Source organism: Lissotriton vulgaris, chromosome 12 (genome assembly GCF_964263255.1).
Source record: "Lissotriton vulgaris chromosome 12, aLisVul1.2, whole genome shotgun sequence".
NCBI lineage: Eukaryota > Metazoa > Chordata > Amphibia > Caudata > Salamandridae > Lissotriton > Lissotriton vulgaris.
Genome location: NC_141700.1, coordinates 348,704,250 through 348,722,904, shown reverse-complemented (window position 1 = coordinate 348,722,904; position 18,655 = coordinate 348,704,250). Strand labels below are relative to the sequence as shown.

Sequence of the window (18,655 nt, the reverse complement as noted above, 5' to 3'; positions counted from 1 at the left end):
AAGGACTTAAAGAGGTCCAAGAGTATGAGAATAGACGAAAGTCAATTGTGCCGTGTGTTGGTGTGAAAGTTGGATAGTGGCAAGAGTGCTCTATCCCTAGAGTGGACCCTTTGCATACAGTACAGGAGTGGATTCAGATTATCAGAGTAAAGATAGAGTGAAGTAATTCAAGACCAGTTATTCCAGCAGCTTGGCTACTGGAACCACACTACCACATGGTTATTAACTGTGACATTTCCATCTCGTCTGCAATAGCCTCAAGGTGTTTTTTTTCTTTACCTCTTGCTGCCATTGCTGATCCCCAGATTCATTAGCTTGTAGATGTAGATGTAGATGTAGAAGTTGCTTGCTGCAACGGTTTTGTTGAACGGTAACAGAGCGTTGGTAGTTCATCTAGGATCGCTCTGAGAAAATGTCAGCGGGGGGACCCCTTCCCCTTTGTGAGTGTGTGAAAATATATTTTTAAGAGCAAGCCGTGGTCCCTGGGCCATTGCCTGCCCTTAAATAATGAAACTGAAAAGTTTCATTTTTTTATTTTTAAATGCTTCTAGTTTTCCTTTAAGGAAAACGGGCTGCATTGAAAAATAAAAAAACTGCTTTATTAAAAAAGCAGTCACAGACACATGGTGGTCTGCTGACCCCAGCAGGCCACTATCCCTGGGAGTGCTAACCATTAACAAAGGGGTCGCAAATTGTGCTTGCCTCGTGAATATTGATGAGGCATGCAATTAGTGACCCCATTGGGAATCGCAGGCAGTGGCTGAGACACTCTTGTACATTCACTTTTGCGAGTTGCAATTTGACGCAATTTGTGACTTGCAAAAGTGGATGGCCGTACATCTGGCCCTCAATGTTTTATTTTCATTTGCTCTGTGCTGCTGCCAGAGGCCCGCTCTTCCACTGCTTCGACACATCTACACAACAGCGTAGGTGTTGCTGTGTAAATATTTAGAGCAGCTGCAAATGCAAACACAAACTACTTTAATGCTACTCATACATTTAAACCCCAAAATGTAAACATCTGTGAAATGTCGTAGGCTCATTCCAAAACTTGATGCTGCAAGTCTTGCCCGAAGTGGGCATTCCCACATTATAAGAGCACGTACCCAAACCCCCTTTATCCGTCCTATATTTTTGTATATGTGCACACAGCCGTGTGTGTGTGTGTGTGTGTGTTTTTATTTTTTTATTTTATCATTCGGATGATTTTTTACGGTCAAACTGAAGATGTAAATAATTCTTTATTCTGTATTCCCAAACGTGTACTCGAGTTTAGTATATTAAGTCACTTATTGTTCTAAAAGAAAGGCTTTTTCGTTTGAACTTTCTTTGTGCTCAAGTCATGCCTAAAGATTGTTGTCGTGGTCTTAAAGTGGAAGAACTCCCCCTTGAATAGCGGTTTACTTCATCAAAATGGAGGCACGAAATTTCAGAAATCTTTAATATATGAGTGCGCTGGTTGCTTTTGAGGCTTGTTGGGATATTGACTATAGAATCATGAAAACAGCCGGGGGCTGTGCTTTGAAGTCAAGAAATCCAGTCTGAATCATTGATTATATGGTGCTTGTGCACTTTGTTTCTTTTCTGGGCATAGGAGTAACCTGTATTGCACTTGTCAGTTCTTAAAGGTCTTTTAAACTTAAGCCTTTAAAGTTTCGCGAAACTTGTAGCAGTGGATACAAAATACAGTTCACGGCTGGGACGAGACCAGCAGCCCAAAAGACCATTGACAGTAATATCAACAACCGGACCACAAATCGAAAAACGTAAAAAACATCCACTGGTACTGAAACATAACTCCATCAAAGTATCTCATAATTTGTTTTATATAGTGGTTGCTTCCATCTGCACACTTGTTTCATAGCACGCTTAGTGAGCAATGAAATAATTATAAGCTCTAATGTACTGACCTCAGAAGGATATTGCACTATGTTGGCCTCATCTGATTCAATCCTTTTACTTGCAAATTGGACAGGCTCTTTGCTGCATGTGCAGGGGCAAAATTCAGAGGTTCAAAAAGTTGAAATAACTTGTGGTTTTCACGAGCAAAACCCTCTTTCATATAAACACATAATGCTTCTGTCATAACTCCTGATAGAAGTATGTTTGAATGTGAAGTAGTTATAAGGTTTCTTTAGTGTAGTTAAAAGGCAGAAATACATAGTAATAGGTACTCCAGTTCCATTAAAGGCTCCAACTAGGGCAATTAACAAGAGCCTGCCATATAAACTTATTGACTGTACAGGTACGCAGCCCTTATTGCCATTAATACAGCTTCTTTTACCGGCTATTAATAGGTATCTCAAAGTAGTTTTCTGTGAAATTGAATGACCAGATATGTATACAGGCTCAGTACCTCAAGTCGCACCTTTTTACATCTACATTGCTGTCGGGGACGTACTGTCCTAAACCTATGCTTGTATTTTAGATGCAGTTATTGTATGTATTGAGGTGCATTTTGTTTGGGAGCAGAACTGTTTCAAGACCTACCTAAACATGCTTGTACTTTTTTTCTGCAATGAAATGGTTACAGTTGAATTTTAAGGTATTTTACACAGTCTATTTGACAAAGCGCTTCTATTATCTATAATGTGCAAAGTTCTGGTATACGCCTAACCCAGAGGTTCTATATGGTACTACTTTCATAGATAGAGACTGTAATAGGAGACTAGGCGGTGAGTCCCTGTACTTAAATGCATCATAATAACCACAGCACCTGGGTGGTAAATACAAATGTGCATTCTGTGTTAGTCAGTGGGTGCAGGGGTAGACAACTATTTTGTCCAGCCTGTTCTTGGTTCTGCCAGCTCACTCCCAAGGAGGAGTATTTCAAGGAGCACTGTAGGTCAGAGGCTGTTTTACTCATGTCCTTTGGCATTGCTGCGTTTTCCAGAATTGTGATCCTTATCGAAACCATCCCTCCTGTACAACACAGACATTGTGCCTGAAAGAGTGTCCTCTGGAGGGAGGCACAACGTGCTGCAGCTCCTGGCATCTTCTTCTGCAGATACATACACGCTAGTCTCTAAGGTACTTGGCGGACATGCAGTATCGCATTTTTGTTTTTATGTATTTTGGTATCCTAGTGGGATTTACCTATTAATCTAATTGATAATAAATCCTAAGCTGCTTCAAACATCTCTGTGTTCATGGACTGGTAACCTGAATACAGCTCAGAGACCCATATAACAGGTAAGGAAGATGCATCTTCATGTTAATACATCTGATTGTTTGCCGGATGGAAACCATCTCTGGGACGAAAAGTCACAGTGTGACTTTCAAATATTGTAAGCGGTCTGTGTGTTCATGTTTTTCCACACCAAGCAATCCGTGTGCACCAGGTCCGGGTGTTAGCGCTTCGTGTGTTCATACTAAAGGCTTGATAAGTAGCAAATGTTTTTGCTTTCTCTAGGATGACAAATGGGAGAAGAAATGCCAGAAGATCTTTTCGTTTGCCCATCAGACCATCAGCGCTTTGATTAAAGCCGAGCTGGCGGAATTGCCCTTGAGGCTGTTCCTCCAAGGTGCCCTGGCAGCTGGAGAAATTGGATTTGAGAACCATGAAACCGTCGCATACGAGTTCATGGCCCAGGTAACCTCTTGATTGCTGAAACCTTGTCAGTTATAACAAGCTGAAAATACCAAGAGCTTTGGCGCTGAACTGCATGTTGCGTATTTTCAAACCGCGGCTCTTCGCCTTTTGAGCCATTTGTACAAGAGTGGGTGACTGAGACTCCGCAATACGATTGTCCTCGCTGAATCCCAGAAGAAAACATGTCGCCACTTCCAACTTTGAAATAGTGAATACATAAAATTATAGATGAGTAACAGTGAATGACTGGGATTTTTTTTTTTTTTTTTTACAGAGGTGTTCTGGGTGACATCAAATAGACAAGAGTAAAGCTCGAGCTGTCCATGTCACTCAGAACGCCAGGTGAAAAACATCCCTTAAATTCACTTTTTACCCATCTATATTTTTATGTTATGTATAGACCCAAAATCATCTGCTCCTGCTTTTAACTGCAAAGCAGTGTCCGAAGACTAATGGGGAGGCCATACATAACATGACCTCTGGCATTTATCCCTGCCTCAAATGTTGGAAAACAAATGCCCCCTGCCAGTCATTGGCCCAGGTGCAAAGCAGGCCACGGAGCATTATCTCAGCTGTCATTTAAGCAATGCACAAACACAAAAATTGAATTTTGTTCTTAAGTTCTGTTTTTCTAAAAACGAACAGTGAAGAGCAGAAAGGAAATATTTATGTCAACATGTTTATTTTTTAGCTAAAGGCCATTACAGACAAAACAGAATTTCTGCCATTTTCCACACATTCTGAGACCTCCATTTCTTTTTAAATCATTAGACTGATTCTGTTTTCATTTTGCATCAAATTACGAACTGCTTTTTTGATGTGCTTAATTCCACATTAGAGTCCACTTTTAATTTTCATTTCTGCAACTATATTTCTTCTTCCATATGAAATAGAAAGACTGCAAGGATTTAAGTGGCTTGCAGGAAGCGTGATGTGGCCATGTATTATAAGGAATACAATCCACCCTACATTTTAAGCATATTGCAAGCCACCTTGCTGTTTCATGACCTTATAAAGGAAATTGAGCTTTGGCCACAATCTTCATTATTTTTAAATATGTAAAATCATCTACCTGTCTGCAGCATTTTAATAGTCCATGAGCCCCTTGGGCTGATTATTCCAAGTGGCAACCTTCCATTAATCAAAAGTCTCACTGATATTTGGTAATGTGTGTGTAAAAACCTAGTGCAGCTTCTTGATAACTTCTCTTACGCCAGCCAAGTCCTTGTTTAGTGTAACTTAAAAAGAAAAAAATGGGTTATTGATTGAGTGGGGTGGATTCCTACTCAAACAAAAAACACAGTCCTTGTTCAGTGTGAACCACAAAAGTCACTAATTCAACCCATGCTTTACCCTCTGGTAGAGTAGCACAAAAGCTGTGAGGCTTAACTTAGAGGCACTGTCTAAAGTATTAATGCCACTCTCAAACAGTCATAAAGTCAAAACACAACACAAGAAAAATCCCACACCAGTTTAGTAAAATCATGTTAGTAGAACCAGAGGTATGAATTGTTGAAGTTCTAAGTGAAAAATAGCGCCTAAAAGATCAAAGCATCAACCGCAGTATCTTGTTCTGAAAGACAAGGGCAAAGGCAAAATATATAGCTAACTGCGATGGAGCGCGGGTCGGATTCACTAAATGGATTGGGCCCAATATCAGGTTTCTTTGTGACTTAAGAAGAATTTTTGAAGAAAAGTATCACAGAAGGTAAAGTTCCGTTGGGCACGGCAGCCCCATGGTGTCCAAGGAGAAGGTATTGTTGTCCGGGACAAAGTTGCTTTGGAGATTTGTACCTTCGGACTATGTCACTTTTTTGGAGGTTGAAAATACCTTCTCTAAGAGGCCTTTCTGAGCAGGATTGGCTGCTGCAAAGAAGAAAGTAGTGGGGCTACCCTGGAGTGAGGCCAACCTGTGATGCCCCTTCTGCATTCCGGCTGGCAGGTAGGTCCTGCTCTTCAGTCAGTTCTCAGGCCACTTTTTGGTGAACATTTCGTTTTAAGTCCCAACTTTTAGGGGTAGTTAGGAGCAGCACCTTCCACACCACTTCCAAGTGTCGAGGACTGTTGGGGCACCACTTGGGGAGATAGGACTCACTCCAGCAGAGGGCAGGTGCAGGGTTCAAGGTCTCTGGAACTTCGTATGTCCCTGTAGCTCATATAAGAGGCCAGCCAACTAGACCTCTGTTATCCAGTATTAGGGTATCTTTCATAGATTCACATGCCTGAATCACTGCCTGTCGTCGGGATGGGAGTCCCCGGTACATAAATAAAGTAATGTCACATAGACATATATACATAGTAATGGGCCAGAGGCCTCTCATTAGTAACACATCCATGTCCTTTTGTGAAAAGGACCAAAGTTTGGCAAAGAACCGATCAGCTATCACCACCCTCTGGAACATTCCTGGAAGGAGCTCTAGTCCCTCAGATTTTCTACCGCACGTCGTGCTAAGGGAGTCTCGACTGAGCTCTGCTCAGCTTTCCTTAGTTCTGGATTTCCAGTACTTTTTTCTTCAGAATTTCTTCACTTGTGTGGGGTTTTCAGTTTGCTATGAGTGATACTCCTAAAAAAGGACTCTTTCGGTCCTGTGCCTCATGTGGTAAGAAGAGACTTCATGTGGATGACCAGCACAGGGACTGTCTCTATTGCCTCTACCCAGGCCACTCTTCAAAAGACTGCAAGATATGCCATACCTTTTCAACTAAGACCCTCAAGGACAGGGAGGGACGCTTTTTGATCTGGCTACAGAGACTGAAAGATAAAGACCAGGCAGTCTCTTCTGTTGAGAGTGAATGTTCCTTCAGGAGTTCACATTCCTCTCCTAAAAGACCTAGAGTGGCATCCCCAGGTCCATCTTCGGAGCCACCTCAAAAGAAGACGCATAAAAAGTCTTCAGAGGTTCATTTAAAGGTCTTGCATGTGAAGGTTTCTCCTCAGGACTCTGCTTCCACCTTCAAGAAACCTTTCACAACTTTGTCAGCTTTGCTTGTGACTGCGTCGACGACTACCATCTCCACTTCTGTGGCGTCTTCTTCAATGTCCACGTCCACGTCTACATCTTCCTAGTCGTCGACTGGTAAGTCCATTTCATCGATAATTAAAATTAAGTAATCGTCGACGTCTCTTAAATCGCCGTCGAAGAGCACTCTCATGTCGACGAAGACTGCGTCATCGACGTCGACGAAAGCACCATCGACGAAAGCTCCATCGACGTCTAGGTCATCGCCGAGGCCATCGTCGTAGACGTTGACTAAGCCATCGACGACGAAGTCACTGTCGACTCCGCAACCGACTACGACGTCATCGGCAACGATACCAACTGGAGTCGCCGTCGACGTCCCACCGTTGACGACCACCCCGTCGACGGGCTCGACGACGGAACCTACCTTAAAAAGTGCGTATGTTCACCTTAAAATTACCGAACGCACGCTGACACCGGCCTTAACTTCCCCAAGCAGAGTCCAGGCTTTCCCGCCTGCAAATCTCCTAAATGAGGATGACTCAGATGATGGCTCTATGTTCAGGACAGCTACCAGCCCATCCGAACTGAACGTCAAATACCACGAGAGTTCAGATTATGAGGGACAGGAACAGGAAGAGCATTTAGATTACCATGAAGAATACCAGCCTCCTCCTCAGCCTATGGTTTGTCTGCCAGCGTCTATAGTCACTGACCTTCAGTTCTTAATTTCTGATTACAAACAGAGGTTCCCATCTTCGCCCACGCCTCCACCACCTCCAGTGGTTTCTCAGCCTCCTAGGCCCCGGCCTTCGCCTCTGATACTTCAGTCTGACCCTGCCACCTCACATCCTCCGCCATCCTCAGATGATGAAGAGGAGGAACAACAACATGAAGAAGGGGAACTTCAAGACACACAATCGAGACATGATGAATGGGACGATTGTCATTCCCTGTCCGGCATCTCCTGTGCCTACGCAAGCTGATTCTCCCCCTGAGGATATCAGGGGTTTCCATAATATTCTTGAAAGGGCAGCTTTGCGTTTCAAAATTCCTATGACCACTCATCAGCAAGACTGTTTCCTTTATGATTTTAAGGAACCGTTCAAGAAGGCTGTCAGGTCCATCCCTATCATCGATTACATGTGGGATCAGGGGGTTAAGATCATGCAAAACCCTTCTTCCTTGCCCCCAGTGCTGCCTAGACTGGACAATAAATATAGGGCTCCGGACAAGACTCCTGCTTGCCATAATGGCCATCCCAAACTGGATTCGGTCATCACTCAAGCAGCGCAGCGTAAATCGAAAAATCCCTCTGCTACACTGACTGCTCCTCCGGATAAAGACGGTAGAAAACTAGATAATATTGGGAAGTGTTTTTCTTCTATGTCCGCATTAACAGTGCGCGCTTCCAACTCTTTGGCACTGTTAGGGCGTTATAACCGTCAAATGTGGGCTGATATTGCCCCATATTTGGGATCCTTACCAGAACAGGATAAGGAAGAGGCTAAGAAGATTCTCTTAGATGGTGAACGCTCAGCCTCAGAAATCATCGATTGTGCGATGGATGTCGCATCTACGGGTTTTCGCCAACTGGCTGGGGCTGCAGTGTTACTACGCCAAGGTTGGCTGAAAGCTACTGCCTTCCGTCCGAAGGTGCAAACCAAGGTGCTTGACATGCCTTACGACGGCCAGTTACTTTTAGGCGATCAGATAGATGAGGCGCTTCAAGGAATTAAAAAAGATATCGATATGGCGAGGGCGTTGGGTACCCTCCACTTCAAGACTCCTCCTTTTCGTGGCTCAAGAGGGAGAGGACAATCTTCTACGAGAGGAGATTTTCAAGGTTACGGTTCCTCTTACTCATCAAATCAGCAATATCGGCCACAATATCAACAGCGACAACAGCAGCAACAGATGTCTTACACGAAGTCTTCCTTTCGTGGAAAAGGGGGAAGACAGAAGGACACAACCAGAAGGCAATGACTTCTCTCTGCCACAGGTCTCCACTTCTTCTCGACCATGCAAGATTGGAGGAAGAATCTCGTCTTTTCTACACATTTGGAAAAAGATAACTACGGATCGATGGGTCCTTCAACTAGTTCAGTTCGGACACTCTCTGGAGTTCATACACACGCCACCTCAGACCCCTCCTCGTCCAATGCTCCACAAATATTACATCTTCTGCTTTTGGAACTCTCACTAATGCTCCGGAAAGGTGCTATAGAAAGAGTCCCTCTTGGCCAACGGGGCAAGGGGTTCCATAGCCGGCGCCAGCACTGGTTCACAGAGCTTCATCTCCTATCGCTGAAACCACCGATCCCATTGAAGTCGTTCCTCACAATGAACCAACGGCAAGTCCAGCATCCAGATCCAGCAGCTCTCAAATTACCGGCTTGGCTCCAGAGTTCAGAGAATTCCATAACTTAGACATCCCACCAGATTGCAGAGCTGTTTTGGCCCGAGCTCGAGCTGACAGTACCAATAAAACATATTCCCTGAAATGGAAGAGATTCTGCATCTGGTGCAAATCAAAAAAGGTGCACCCTCTTTCTCCTGCACAGATTTTGCCTTACCTTCTACATCTGGCAAACTCGGGTCTTGCGCATGCTTCGAATAAGGTTCACCTGGCTGCAATATCTCGCTTCAGACGTTCCTCTGCAGGTCCTTCCCTCTGGTCCAGTAGACTCATAAAGGCTTGTTCAGAACGTTCCCTCTAGTAAAGACTTTAACACCTACCTGGCAGCTTAGCATTGTGCTTGCTCAACTAATGAAACATCCCTTTGAGCCGATACACAAAGCTGATATTAAATATCTTTCCTGGAAAATGGCACTTCTACTGGCTCTTACCTTGACGAGACGAGTGAGTGAGCTCCAAGCATTTTCAATTCAAGAATCTGCAGCAGAGAGTTCTCTCCACTCTCTTGATCTCAAACGCTGTCTTAAATTCTACATTCACAGAACACGGACATTTCGAAAATCTAACCAACTATTTGTTGCTTTTAGTAGACCTAGGAAAGGTCTTCCCTTGACTAAGCAGAGTATTTCACGCTGGATCTCTGCGGCTATTCGCTTCTGTCATCAGCAAGCAGGACATCCTCAGCATTTCAAGGTTCGTGCTCATTCCACTAGAGCAGTCTCAACCTCCATGGCGCTCTTTGCTGGAGTGCCCATTACTGACATCTGCAGAGCGGCGACATGGAAGACGCCGCATACGTTCACCAGGCACTACTGCTTGGATACTGAACTTATGAAAGATGCAGCAGTGGGACAAGCTGTGCTCCGTCATCTATTTCACTAGAGGTGAGCCTTCTCTTTCATCCCACCTTCCTACTGTATGCTCGCACATTTCTCTCTTATGCTGCATTTTGGTACCTTTTGCATTTCACATTTGATATGTTATTATCTAGTGAGATTTTATGTTGTACCATTCGAAATGTGCTTCTCATAGCTTGCTACTCTGATTTAGGCATGTGAATCTATGAAAGATACCCTAATACTGGATAGAGAATGCGTTTCTTACCAGTAACTTCAGTTATCCAGTATTGGTATCTTTCATAGATTCGCATGCAACCCACTCACCTCCACTGGAAGGGCTCACTTTAGTTCTCTGTTATATGCCTACGTAGCACTGTGCTTACGAAAATCTGAGGGACTAGAGCTCCTTCCAGGAAGGTTCCAGGGGGTGGTGATAGCTGATTGGCTCTTTGCCAAACTTTGGTCCTTTTCACAAAAGGACATGGATATGTTACTAATGAGAGGCCTCTGGCCCATTACTATGTATATATGTCTATGTGACATTACTTTATTTATGTACCGGGGATTCCCATCCCGACAACGGGGAATGATTCAGGCATGTGAATCTATGAAAGATACCAATACTGGATAACTGCAGTTACAGGTAAGTAAAGCATTCCTTACCTTGGTAGTCCGGGGCTCAAGCAGCAAAGCAGGCCTCAAGCAACAGGACAGTCCTCTGGGGTGCAAGGCAACCCTCCAGCAGCAGAGAAGTCCTGTGGTAGCAACAGGGCAGTTTCGTGAGGTACAAGGCAGGGCAGTCCTCTGGGGTTCAAAAGCAGATACTCTGAAGTCCTCCATAGGTGCAGGAGTGTACTGATAAGTTACTTCGAGGGTCCAGTATTTATAACGTATGCTAGTCTTTGAAGTGGGGAGAAACCTCTAGGCTACCCCCACTTCTGGTAGTGGAAAGTTCCTTTTTTCGCCTGTCAAGGCTCAAATGAGTCACAGGTCACAAAAGACTAGTGGATTCTTTGTGTGTGCTGGAGGCTGACCCTATCGAAGTGCAAGTGGGGCAGGGAATAGCCCTGCCATCCTATTAGAGTGGTCCATCATCCCCAACACCTAAGCCTTTTTATCTCACTGTCCGGGAGAAATACACAAAGCCTAACGCCAGGGTCATGTGAGCCAGGACACTGGCAGCAGGCACCAAGTGATGAGGACAAGAAAATGTGAACTTTCTAAGCGTGACGTTTTCAGAATTGTGAATTAAAATCGACCATTAACGAGGATGTAAAATTATTTGTTTTAAAACCAAGCATGACATTTCTACCGGTTTACAATCATATGTTAGTTAACACTTATTAAATGTAATAATGTAGCCTGGTGTTATCCTGCAGGAGAGATAGGCCTTATAGTAGTGAAAAACAAATTTAGTTGGTTTTCACTACCAGGACATGTAAAACTTAAACACACATGCCCTACTTTTTAAATACAGTGGGTGCCCTGTTTAGAGCCTACATTAGGGAGGTGACTTATATTTGTTAAAAAGGAAGGTTTGGGCCTGGCAAATGGTTTATTTTGACAGTTCGAATTGGTATTTTGAAATTACTACAGGCTGCAATGGGAGGCAGGAGACGTGTTTTAAAGTGCTACTTTAGTATGTGGCCCAATGAGTGTTGCAGGCCCACTAGTAGCATTTCGTTTACAGGCTCTGGGTACATGTAGTACCACTTCACTAGGGACTAACATGTAAATTAAATGTGCCAGTTGGTTGTAGGTCAATTTTACCATGTTTAAAGGAGTGAGCTCCAGCCCTTTAGCACGGGTCAGCAGTGGTAAAGTGCACAGAGTCCAAAACGCCAACAGAAACGGGTTCGGCAAAGGAAGGGAGTAATAGAAAAAAAAATTTGATCTGACCCTGCACAGTGGGCCAAGTCCATCACACAGCTATTCTAATAAATAGTGGTGTTGTAGTGAGACGTGATTCACTTAGTGTGAAAACCAATTGTAAAATTCACGGTATTGCACAGTGAAAACACCACAAAAGGACTCCACACTAGTTTAGAAAACAGCCAATATGTTTCTGTTTAAATAAGATCAAAATGATAAAGATCCAATATGCACAAGTCAAGTTATGAATTCACAAAGATTGAATGCAGTTATAGCACGTAGAAGCAAAATAGCTCCAACTGGGGCTATGACGACGTGCTTGACGGAATAAAATCTCAAATTTCCTTGCCAACCGCGATGGAGCGCAGGCCGACTGACGAGTCGTCCAGACACCAGGTGCTGTACCTTAGAAACAATGACAAAACAGAGGGTGCGAGGCGCTGGGGAGGTGCTGCATTGGTTCCTTACTGTCTGTGCAGGTCATGGGCACGTCGGTGCTCTGGATAGCACGTTGCACAACGGAGGTGAGGCGTCACTGAAGCAAGTAAGGCATTCAGTTCCTTGAGGTGCTGGGGAGTCGTTGAGCAGGGATGTTGCAAGGCACAGGGGAGGTGATGCCGCATTGGCGGTGAAGCTTTGGTTCCGCTGGCGTTGCTGGGTCGATTAAGTGTCGAATGTTAATCCACGCAGCATTGATTTTGCCGTGTTTCAAAGTCACAACACAGGGCCTCCGGTGCGGCGGCTGAGATGGAGTTGTGCATAATGGAGTGCGGTGACGCGGTACTCGGGACTCCCTCTGTGTTGGATCTTCGAAGGCTCTGCGGCGGTGTTGGGGCCTGCGTTGTAAGTCATGGTCATTGCATTGAGCTGGGACCACGGCTCCGATGCAGGCAGCGACGCAGTGTCAGAGAGCAGGGCCAACTCAGTAGTCACACTTTAAGTCGATGTGCTGGTTTCTTCTCGTTGAACACAGAAAACTCACTTCCAAGGGCCCTTGAACTGGATTTTGCACCACTTGTCAGAGTATGGCTCTCGGCAAGAAAGCCCAGGTGCCTCAGGTCAAGCCTTTGGTGACCCTGAGACTACTTAACAGAATGCAAGCTCAGATCAAGTCCTTGGAGAAACTCAGAAACCAGGATGTAGAAAGCAAAGACCAGCCTTTCAGTCTCAGGACAAAAGCAGCAGGCCAGCGCAGCAAAGCAAACAGCAAAATGGCAGTCCCTCAAGAAGCAACCCAGCTCTTCTTCCCGGCAGAATGTCCAGAAGTGTTCCGAGTATATAGTGTCAGAGGTCCAGTATGTATACCCATTTCAGCCTTCGAAGTAGGCAAACTTCAAATAAAGGTCTTTGTAGTGCACACGACCCTGTCCTTCCTGGCCCTGGCTCCAGCATACTACGAGGTGATAGAGGCCGGTTTGTAAAGGGAGAGGCACAGTCCTATACAGGTGCAAGTGTCAGCTCCTCCTAACACTTTAGTTTAAGAATACCCATCAGCCAGGTGGTTGGCCATCAAAGATATGCAGGGCACACCTTAAATCCCTTTGTGTGTGACTGTCAGAGTGACTTTACAAAGTTCATTCATCACCCTGACCCAGATGTGTATTCTAGAGACAGGCCGAGGCACAGAAAATGCCAACTTTTGAAAAGTGGCATTTTCAGACTTGAAATTTAAAAACCCACTTAACTCAAATATGTGTTTTCAAATTGTGAGTCTAGAGACACCAAACTCCAATTTTATATCAGCTCCCAATTGGAAGATACACTTGTAAGATGTTACAGGGCAGCTCCAAGGCTAATCTATGGGAGAGATAGGTCTTGCTTTAGTAAAAAACGAAATTAGCAGTATTTCACCACCAGGACATGTAAAACACACCAGTACATGCCCTGCTTTTTGAATACACTGCACCCTGTCTGTGGGGCTACCTATGGCCTAACTCAGGGGTGCCTTACATAAAGTAAAAATGAAAGTTTGTGCCTTTCAAGTGGGTGCACTTACCGGGTCAAAAGGGCAGTTGAAACTGCACTTCTAGACACTGCAGATGCATGTCTGAGACATGTTTTAGGGCTACACATGTGGGTGGCACAATCAGTGTTGCAAGCCCACCAGTAGAACTTGACTTACATGTCCTGGACACATGGAGTGTATTGTAGTAGGGGCTTACTAGTAAGTCAATTCAATTCAATAATACTTTATTCTGTTCCTCAAATATATAACCATAAAAGCACATAAAAAAGACTTATTAAAGATTATTATTAAAAACATATAATAAAATCTACAAAAGAGGACATGGCACCACGTACATAAACATAATTTCATTTTGTTTTTTATCACATCATGATCGTTTTCCTGCACCTAAAACTTTTTTTTAAAGGCTGTTACAGAGGCTACAACAAAAACGGTCTCTAAATGTTGAAGAGCCACAAATGCTCGTCGACAAGACCTCATTCATACCTAATACTTTTAAAACAGGAACGATCCATACTTTTCTCTGTATAGAATAAAATTAGCAAAAAAATAACACGTGTATAGTAGAATGGTCAGAAGTGTCATCACACGGACATTTACAAAGCTGTTTTGACCAGTCATTTACAGCTGGAAAACATATTAATCTATACAGGGTACCCAGGCGGAAACGTATCAGTAGAAATCAGTCATAATCACTCATAAACAGGCATAGGTATGGCTGCAGGCTGAAAGTTGTTAATGTGAGATTGTGTGCCTGCACCGTAGTTATATTCAGTTCAATTCACAATCTCCGTTCAGTCACAAAAACTCAGACAGTTACTCTTAAGATTTTTCCTGCTCATCCTGATCATAGTGAGCGGATCATAGTAAAATTCATTATGTCCTATATTATATAAAAAAGATTTGACATACAGCAACCATTTGATATGTATAACCCCATCCAGGCCCCTACAGTCTTCTAAAACCCCCCGGTTAAAATTTGTTTCCTCTGTTGTCCATATCCTATGCCACAACAGAGCTGGTTGGATCTTTATGATGTCTTCCAAATATGTCAGACCTAGTTCAGTGTGGCAAATAAAGGAAGAGGTACTGTTAAGGACCATCAATAAAAATCTTAAAAACATAGTTTCAGCTGCCTGCAGTGAGCTTACGTCCGCATATCCCCATATGCCAGCTCCATATGAAGCAACACAGACACATTTCGTTTTGTAAATATCGAATAATTCCACTTTGGGACGTCTGCCCAATTTCCTACTGAAATTTGATAGTGCAGATAAGGTCTTTATATATAATAATCTCCTTGCTTTAACAGCCTGCACCCATGACCCCGTACGGTCAAACTAAATTCCAAGAATCTTAAAATAGCTTTGTACTTTCAATCCGTTTTTTGTCAATAAAAATGGATTTTGTCTTTATACATCCTGACCCACAGTTCATTATAAAATTTTTAGATGAATTAATGGTAAGACCTCTTTCTGACATAAAATTTGCAAAGCTGGTAACCACCCTTTGCAGTCCCAACGGTGTGCGGGCAATTAGGACCGCGTCGTCCGCGTATAACAGTGAGGGAATGAGGCGTTTACCAGCCTCAGGTAGGTCTTTACATTCCTGGACCAAGACCTTTTCAATATTGTTTATGTACAAGGTAAAAAGAAACGGGGCGAGGACGCACCCTTGCCTAATGCCTCGTTTCACTTTAAAGGGTCCCGTGCTTTCCCCACCCATCCCAAACCGTACCCGTGCCCCTGAATAAAACTCTTATAAAAGAGATTAAAACTGATTCGACGCCCAAATTTTCTAGAATAAGCCACAATTTTTTGTGCCTCACACAGTCGAACGCCGATGATAAGTCGACGAAGGCCAAATACAGGGGCCCCTTTTTTGCTAGTAAGTCAAATAGGCCAATCAAGGAGAAACCAAACTCTGTTACATTAAGACAGGGAGCACTTTTACTTTAGCATTAGTCAGCAGTGATAAAGTGCCCAAAGTCCTAAAACCAGCAAAAACTAAATGCATCACACAATCAAAAAAACAGGAGGTCAGAAAGACAGGGGAAACTGTGCCAAAAGATGCCAGGCCTAACAGAGGGGATTAAGTTCTACAAAAGAGATTTGCTTTCTTTCTCGCTGACTCGCTCTGTCTTTCTCTGCCTTACCTGCTGCATCCTCATCTTCCTCTCATTCACAAACACTTTATATTTTTATCTGGCCCTTAAACACATTTTGTCCACTTGCCTCTTCTTCTCTCTCTCATTCTCCCCCTTTATCTAACCTTCAGCTTATGTCCCTCTCACACACACTTCCTATCTCACTTTTTCTTTCTCGTCCGTCACACACATACACCCCACATCTTATTTGTACCTCCTCTTTGCTCTTAAACACACAGATGATCTCCTTTTAGGTCTCGCCTAGCAATGCAGCGCTTGCCCTGCGTCGCTATGCGAGCTCTATTGTCGTCGAATTGGGTTCGGAAGGGGGACAGGAGATGTGCACTTTCCCAGGCAGGCGATGTGCACGCTCACGGCGTCTGTTTAAGCTTCAGCCAAGACAGTCAATGTGCACGTGTACGGCTCGCGGCGTTATTACAAAGCCTTCTACGCGTGCACATCTCCTTTCCAGGCGCGGCGTGCTTACGTCAGCTGCATGCAGTAAGTGCGCCAACAAACCAACACATGCACAAGCCGCCCCCCAGCCAGTGCACGCGTACGGCGTGTCTCCCTCAACGTGCGGATGGTGTGCTTTCGAGTTCCCTCCATCCGGCGTTTCAGCACACGACCCGTGATCAGAGACACAGCGCCTCCGTGGGACCGCAAACACTATGTGAGAGCAGATGCAGTGACTGTCACCGGACATACTGGTAGTGTCAGGGTAAGTGTTTGCGTGTGAGAGGAGACACTGGCTGCATGTGAGGAACTCTGGGTGTGCTGCCAATGGAGCCCGCGAGTCTGGTGCTGGTTTTTACCTTCAGCGCGAGGCGCGCTCGCTTGTTTTTCAAATGTTGGCAGGTAAGCTACTCTCACGTGTTGTGCAGAACAGCTGGTCAGCTGTCTGTTTTCATCACGACTCGCCTTGCAATGCAAACAGAGTGAGATGCGCAAAGCGCCTGTAGGGCCAGAAACCCATTGGTGCATGTGACGAGAGACACTCGGAACACAGCTGTGGGCTCAGAAGGGTGGAGATCTGCTAAGGCAGCCTCCTCATTCATGGTCATCCAGTTTCAGTCACTGGCTACTGTCACGTGATTAGCCATCAGGTGATCTCTGAAGAACCCTCCGGTAAAGAAGAGCTTCATTGTTACATTTCAACGTGCGGGGTCAGCTTGCGTGACCGGGCGGAGCCGAAGGAGGAAGCGGCCTGAGCTGAAATATTCAAGCTCAGCAGCAGAGCCTTTAAAGCTCGGAGGACGGTCTCACTGGCACTTGTTTGTTTCACAGGACCCAGACTGACGCTGTGCTTGAGAGATATCTTCCTGTGCGCTCCCTGAGCACTTCAGGTACGTGGACGAGCACCAGGACCTGTATGTGAAGGTGCGTGGGAGCTTGGACGCCGCACGCTGCTTCCGTTCGCTTCTTGTTAAACGGGATTCCCCGCCAGCCCTCTGCTACCCCACTTGTTCTCGGCTACGACAAATGAACGTAGCTCTGTTTTTTGTAATTTATTTAGATGAGAAGATCCCCGATCAAGGTGGTATTGTAAAAGTGAAGTATTTGTAGTGGGCACGCTCTCCTGGATCTTAGTAAAGCAATGCACTGGCCACAGCAGTGGGCTATAAATTCTGGTACTGGTAGCTACTGAAATTGCCGTATGTCTGTTTTTTCCAAGCTGCAAAAGCCTTATTACACATTGTATAGTTTTAGGTATATGCACGATGATCATTTATGAGCACAATATGTTCTTTCGGAGTTGACGGATGAAAATATTAATTGCAGACAATCATTGGATCACATTGCACGTTGTAGTACCTTATCTGGCGCGAGTTGGTTATGCACCCCTCTATTTTTACCGTTTCATTCACCCAAGAACCCCTACTGATTTTATCGACCTCTGAAGAATGAAAGGCTGAGTCTGCTTTAAAACAACGTAAACATTTGTATGCCCTTTGGTCCTCCCACAGACGTTTGTAGCTGTGTACTAAGCTAGTGATCTATCAGTTCATGCTTTCCTCATCTATTGAAATGCAGTGGTCTGATGTTACATTCTTCAAACGAGTGCGATTGTCTTGTCAAACTTGTAACTAGGTAAGCCAGGTGGTATAAGGTGGCGATGCTTAAATACAACCTGTCAACAGAGGACATTTCATTATGCACCTTTGTGGAAAGGTGACAGACTTCACTGGACAAGTTAGAGTAATCTGGCACTTCTCTAGTTTAGAAAAGGGCTGTTGTATGTGACCGGCCAGATGCAATGCAATAGGTCTCGCATTTGCGAGAGTTTGAGCTATTGGCATTGTAAATGATAATGCCTTTTATTTATATTTTAAAAAACAACACATAACTAAAAACATTGTCTTTAACAATGTCAAAAGCTCAAACTCTCACAATTGCGAGACCTATTGCATTGCAAATGCTGGTTTCCTTTGGCCTTCTCCCATTGTTTTTTTTTTTCTTTCAAACTTTTGGGGAGTGGGAGGGTGATGATTTATAGGCATAGGTACCAGGCACTTGACAAGTTTTCCATTTAGTGAGTACCATCTAGAGAATGAATGAGATGAAGGACCCCTGGTGTGATGTGCTACCTACCCTTTCGTCCTACTTTCAAAAGAATGTGGACAGTTTGAATTTGAGCATCACTTATGTAGTAAGCTACTATTCTTCCTTGTGTGTTTGCTGCACTAATCTCTGGGCCTGACAGAGAGTTTTAGTGGGCGGGCTCCAGCCATTATCACTGTTATTGTCTTTATCTGCACGATGATATTGATAACTTCCCTATCAAGAATTACATTTCATACGGCCAGATTTCAGAGGGGCCTATTTTCAGAATAGTGCTATAGTTCTTCTACAAAATGCTA

At 44.2% G+C, this 18,655-nt stretch overlaps 1 protein-coding gene across 1 annotated transcript in view; it reads left to right on the top strand.

Annotated features, from left to right (window-relative positions):
- VPS35 (VPS35 retromer complex component) overlaps nt 1-18,655 on the top strand; it is a 526,314-nt gene that overhangs the window by 352,201 nt on the left and 155,458 nt on the right. The window contains exon 14 of the mRNA XM_086945112.1: nt 3,413-3,592. Within this exon, the coding sequence (XP_086801238.1) occupies nt 3,413-3,592 (180 nt within the window). The remainder of the gene's footprint in view (nt 1-3,412; nt 3,593-18,655) is intronic.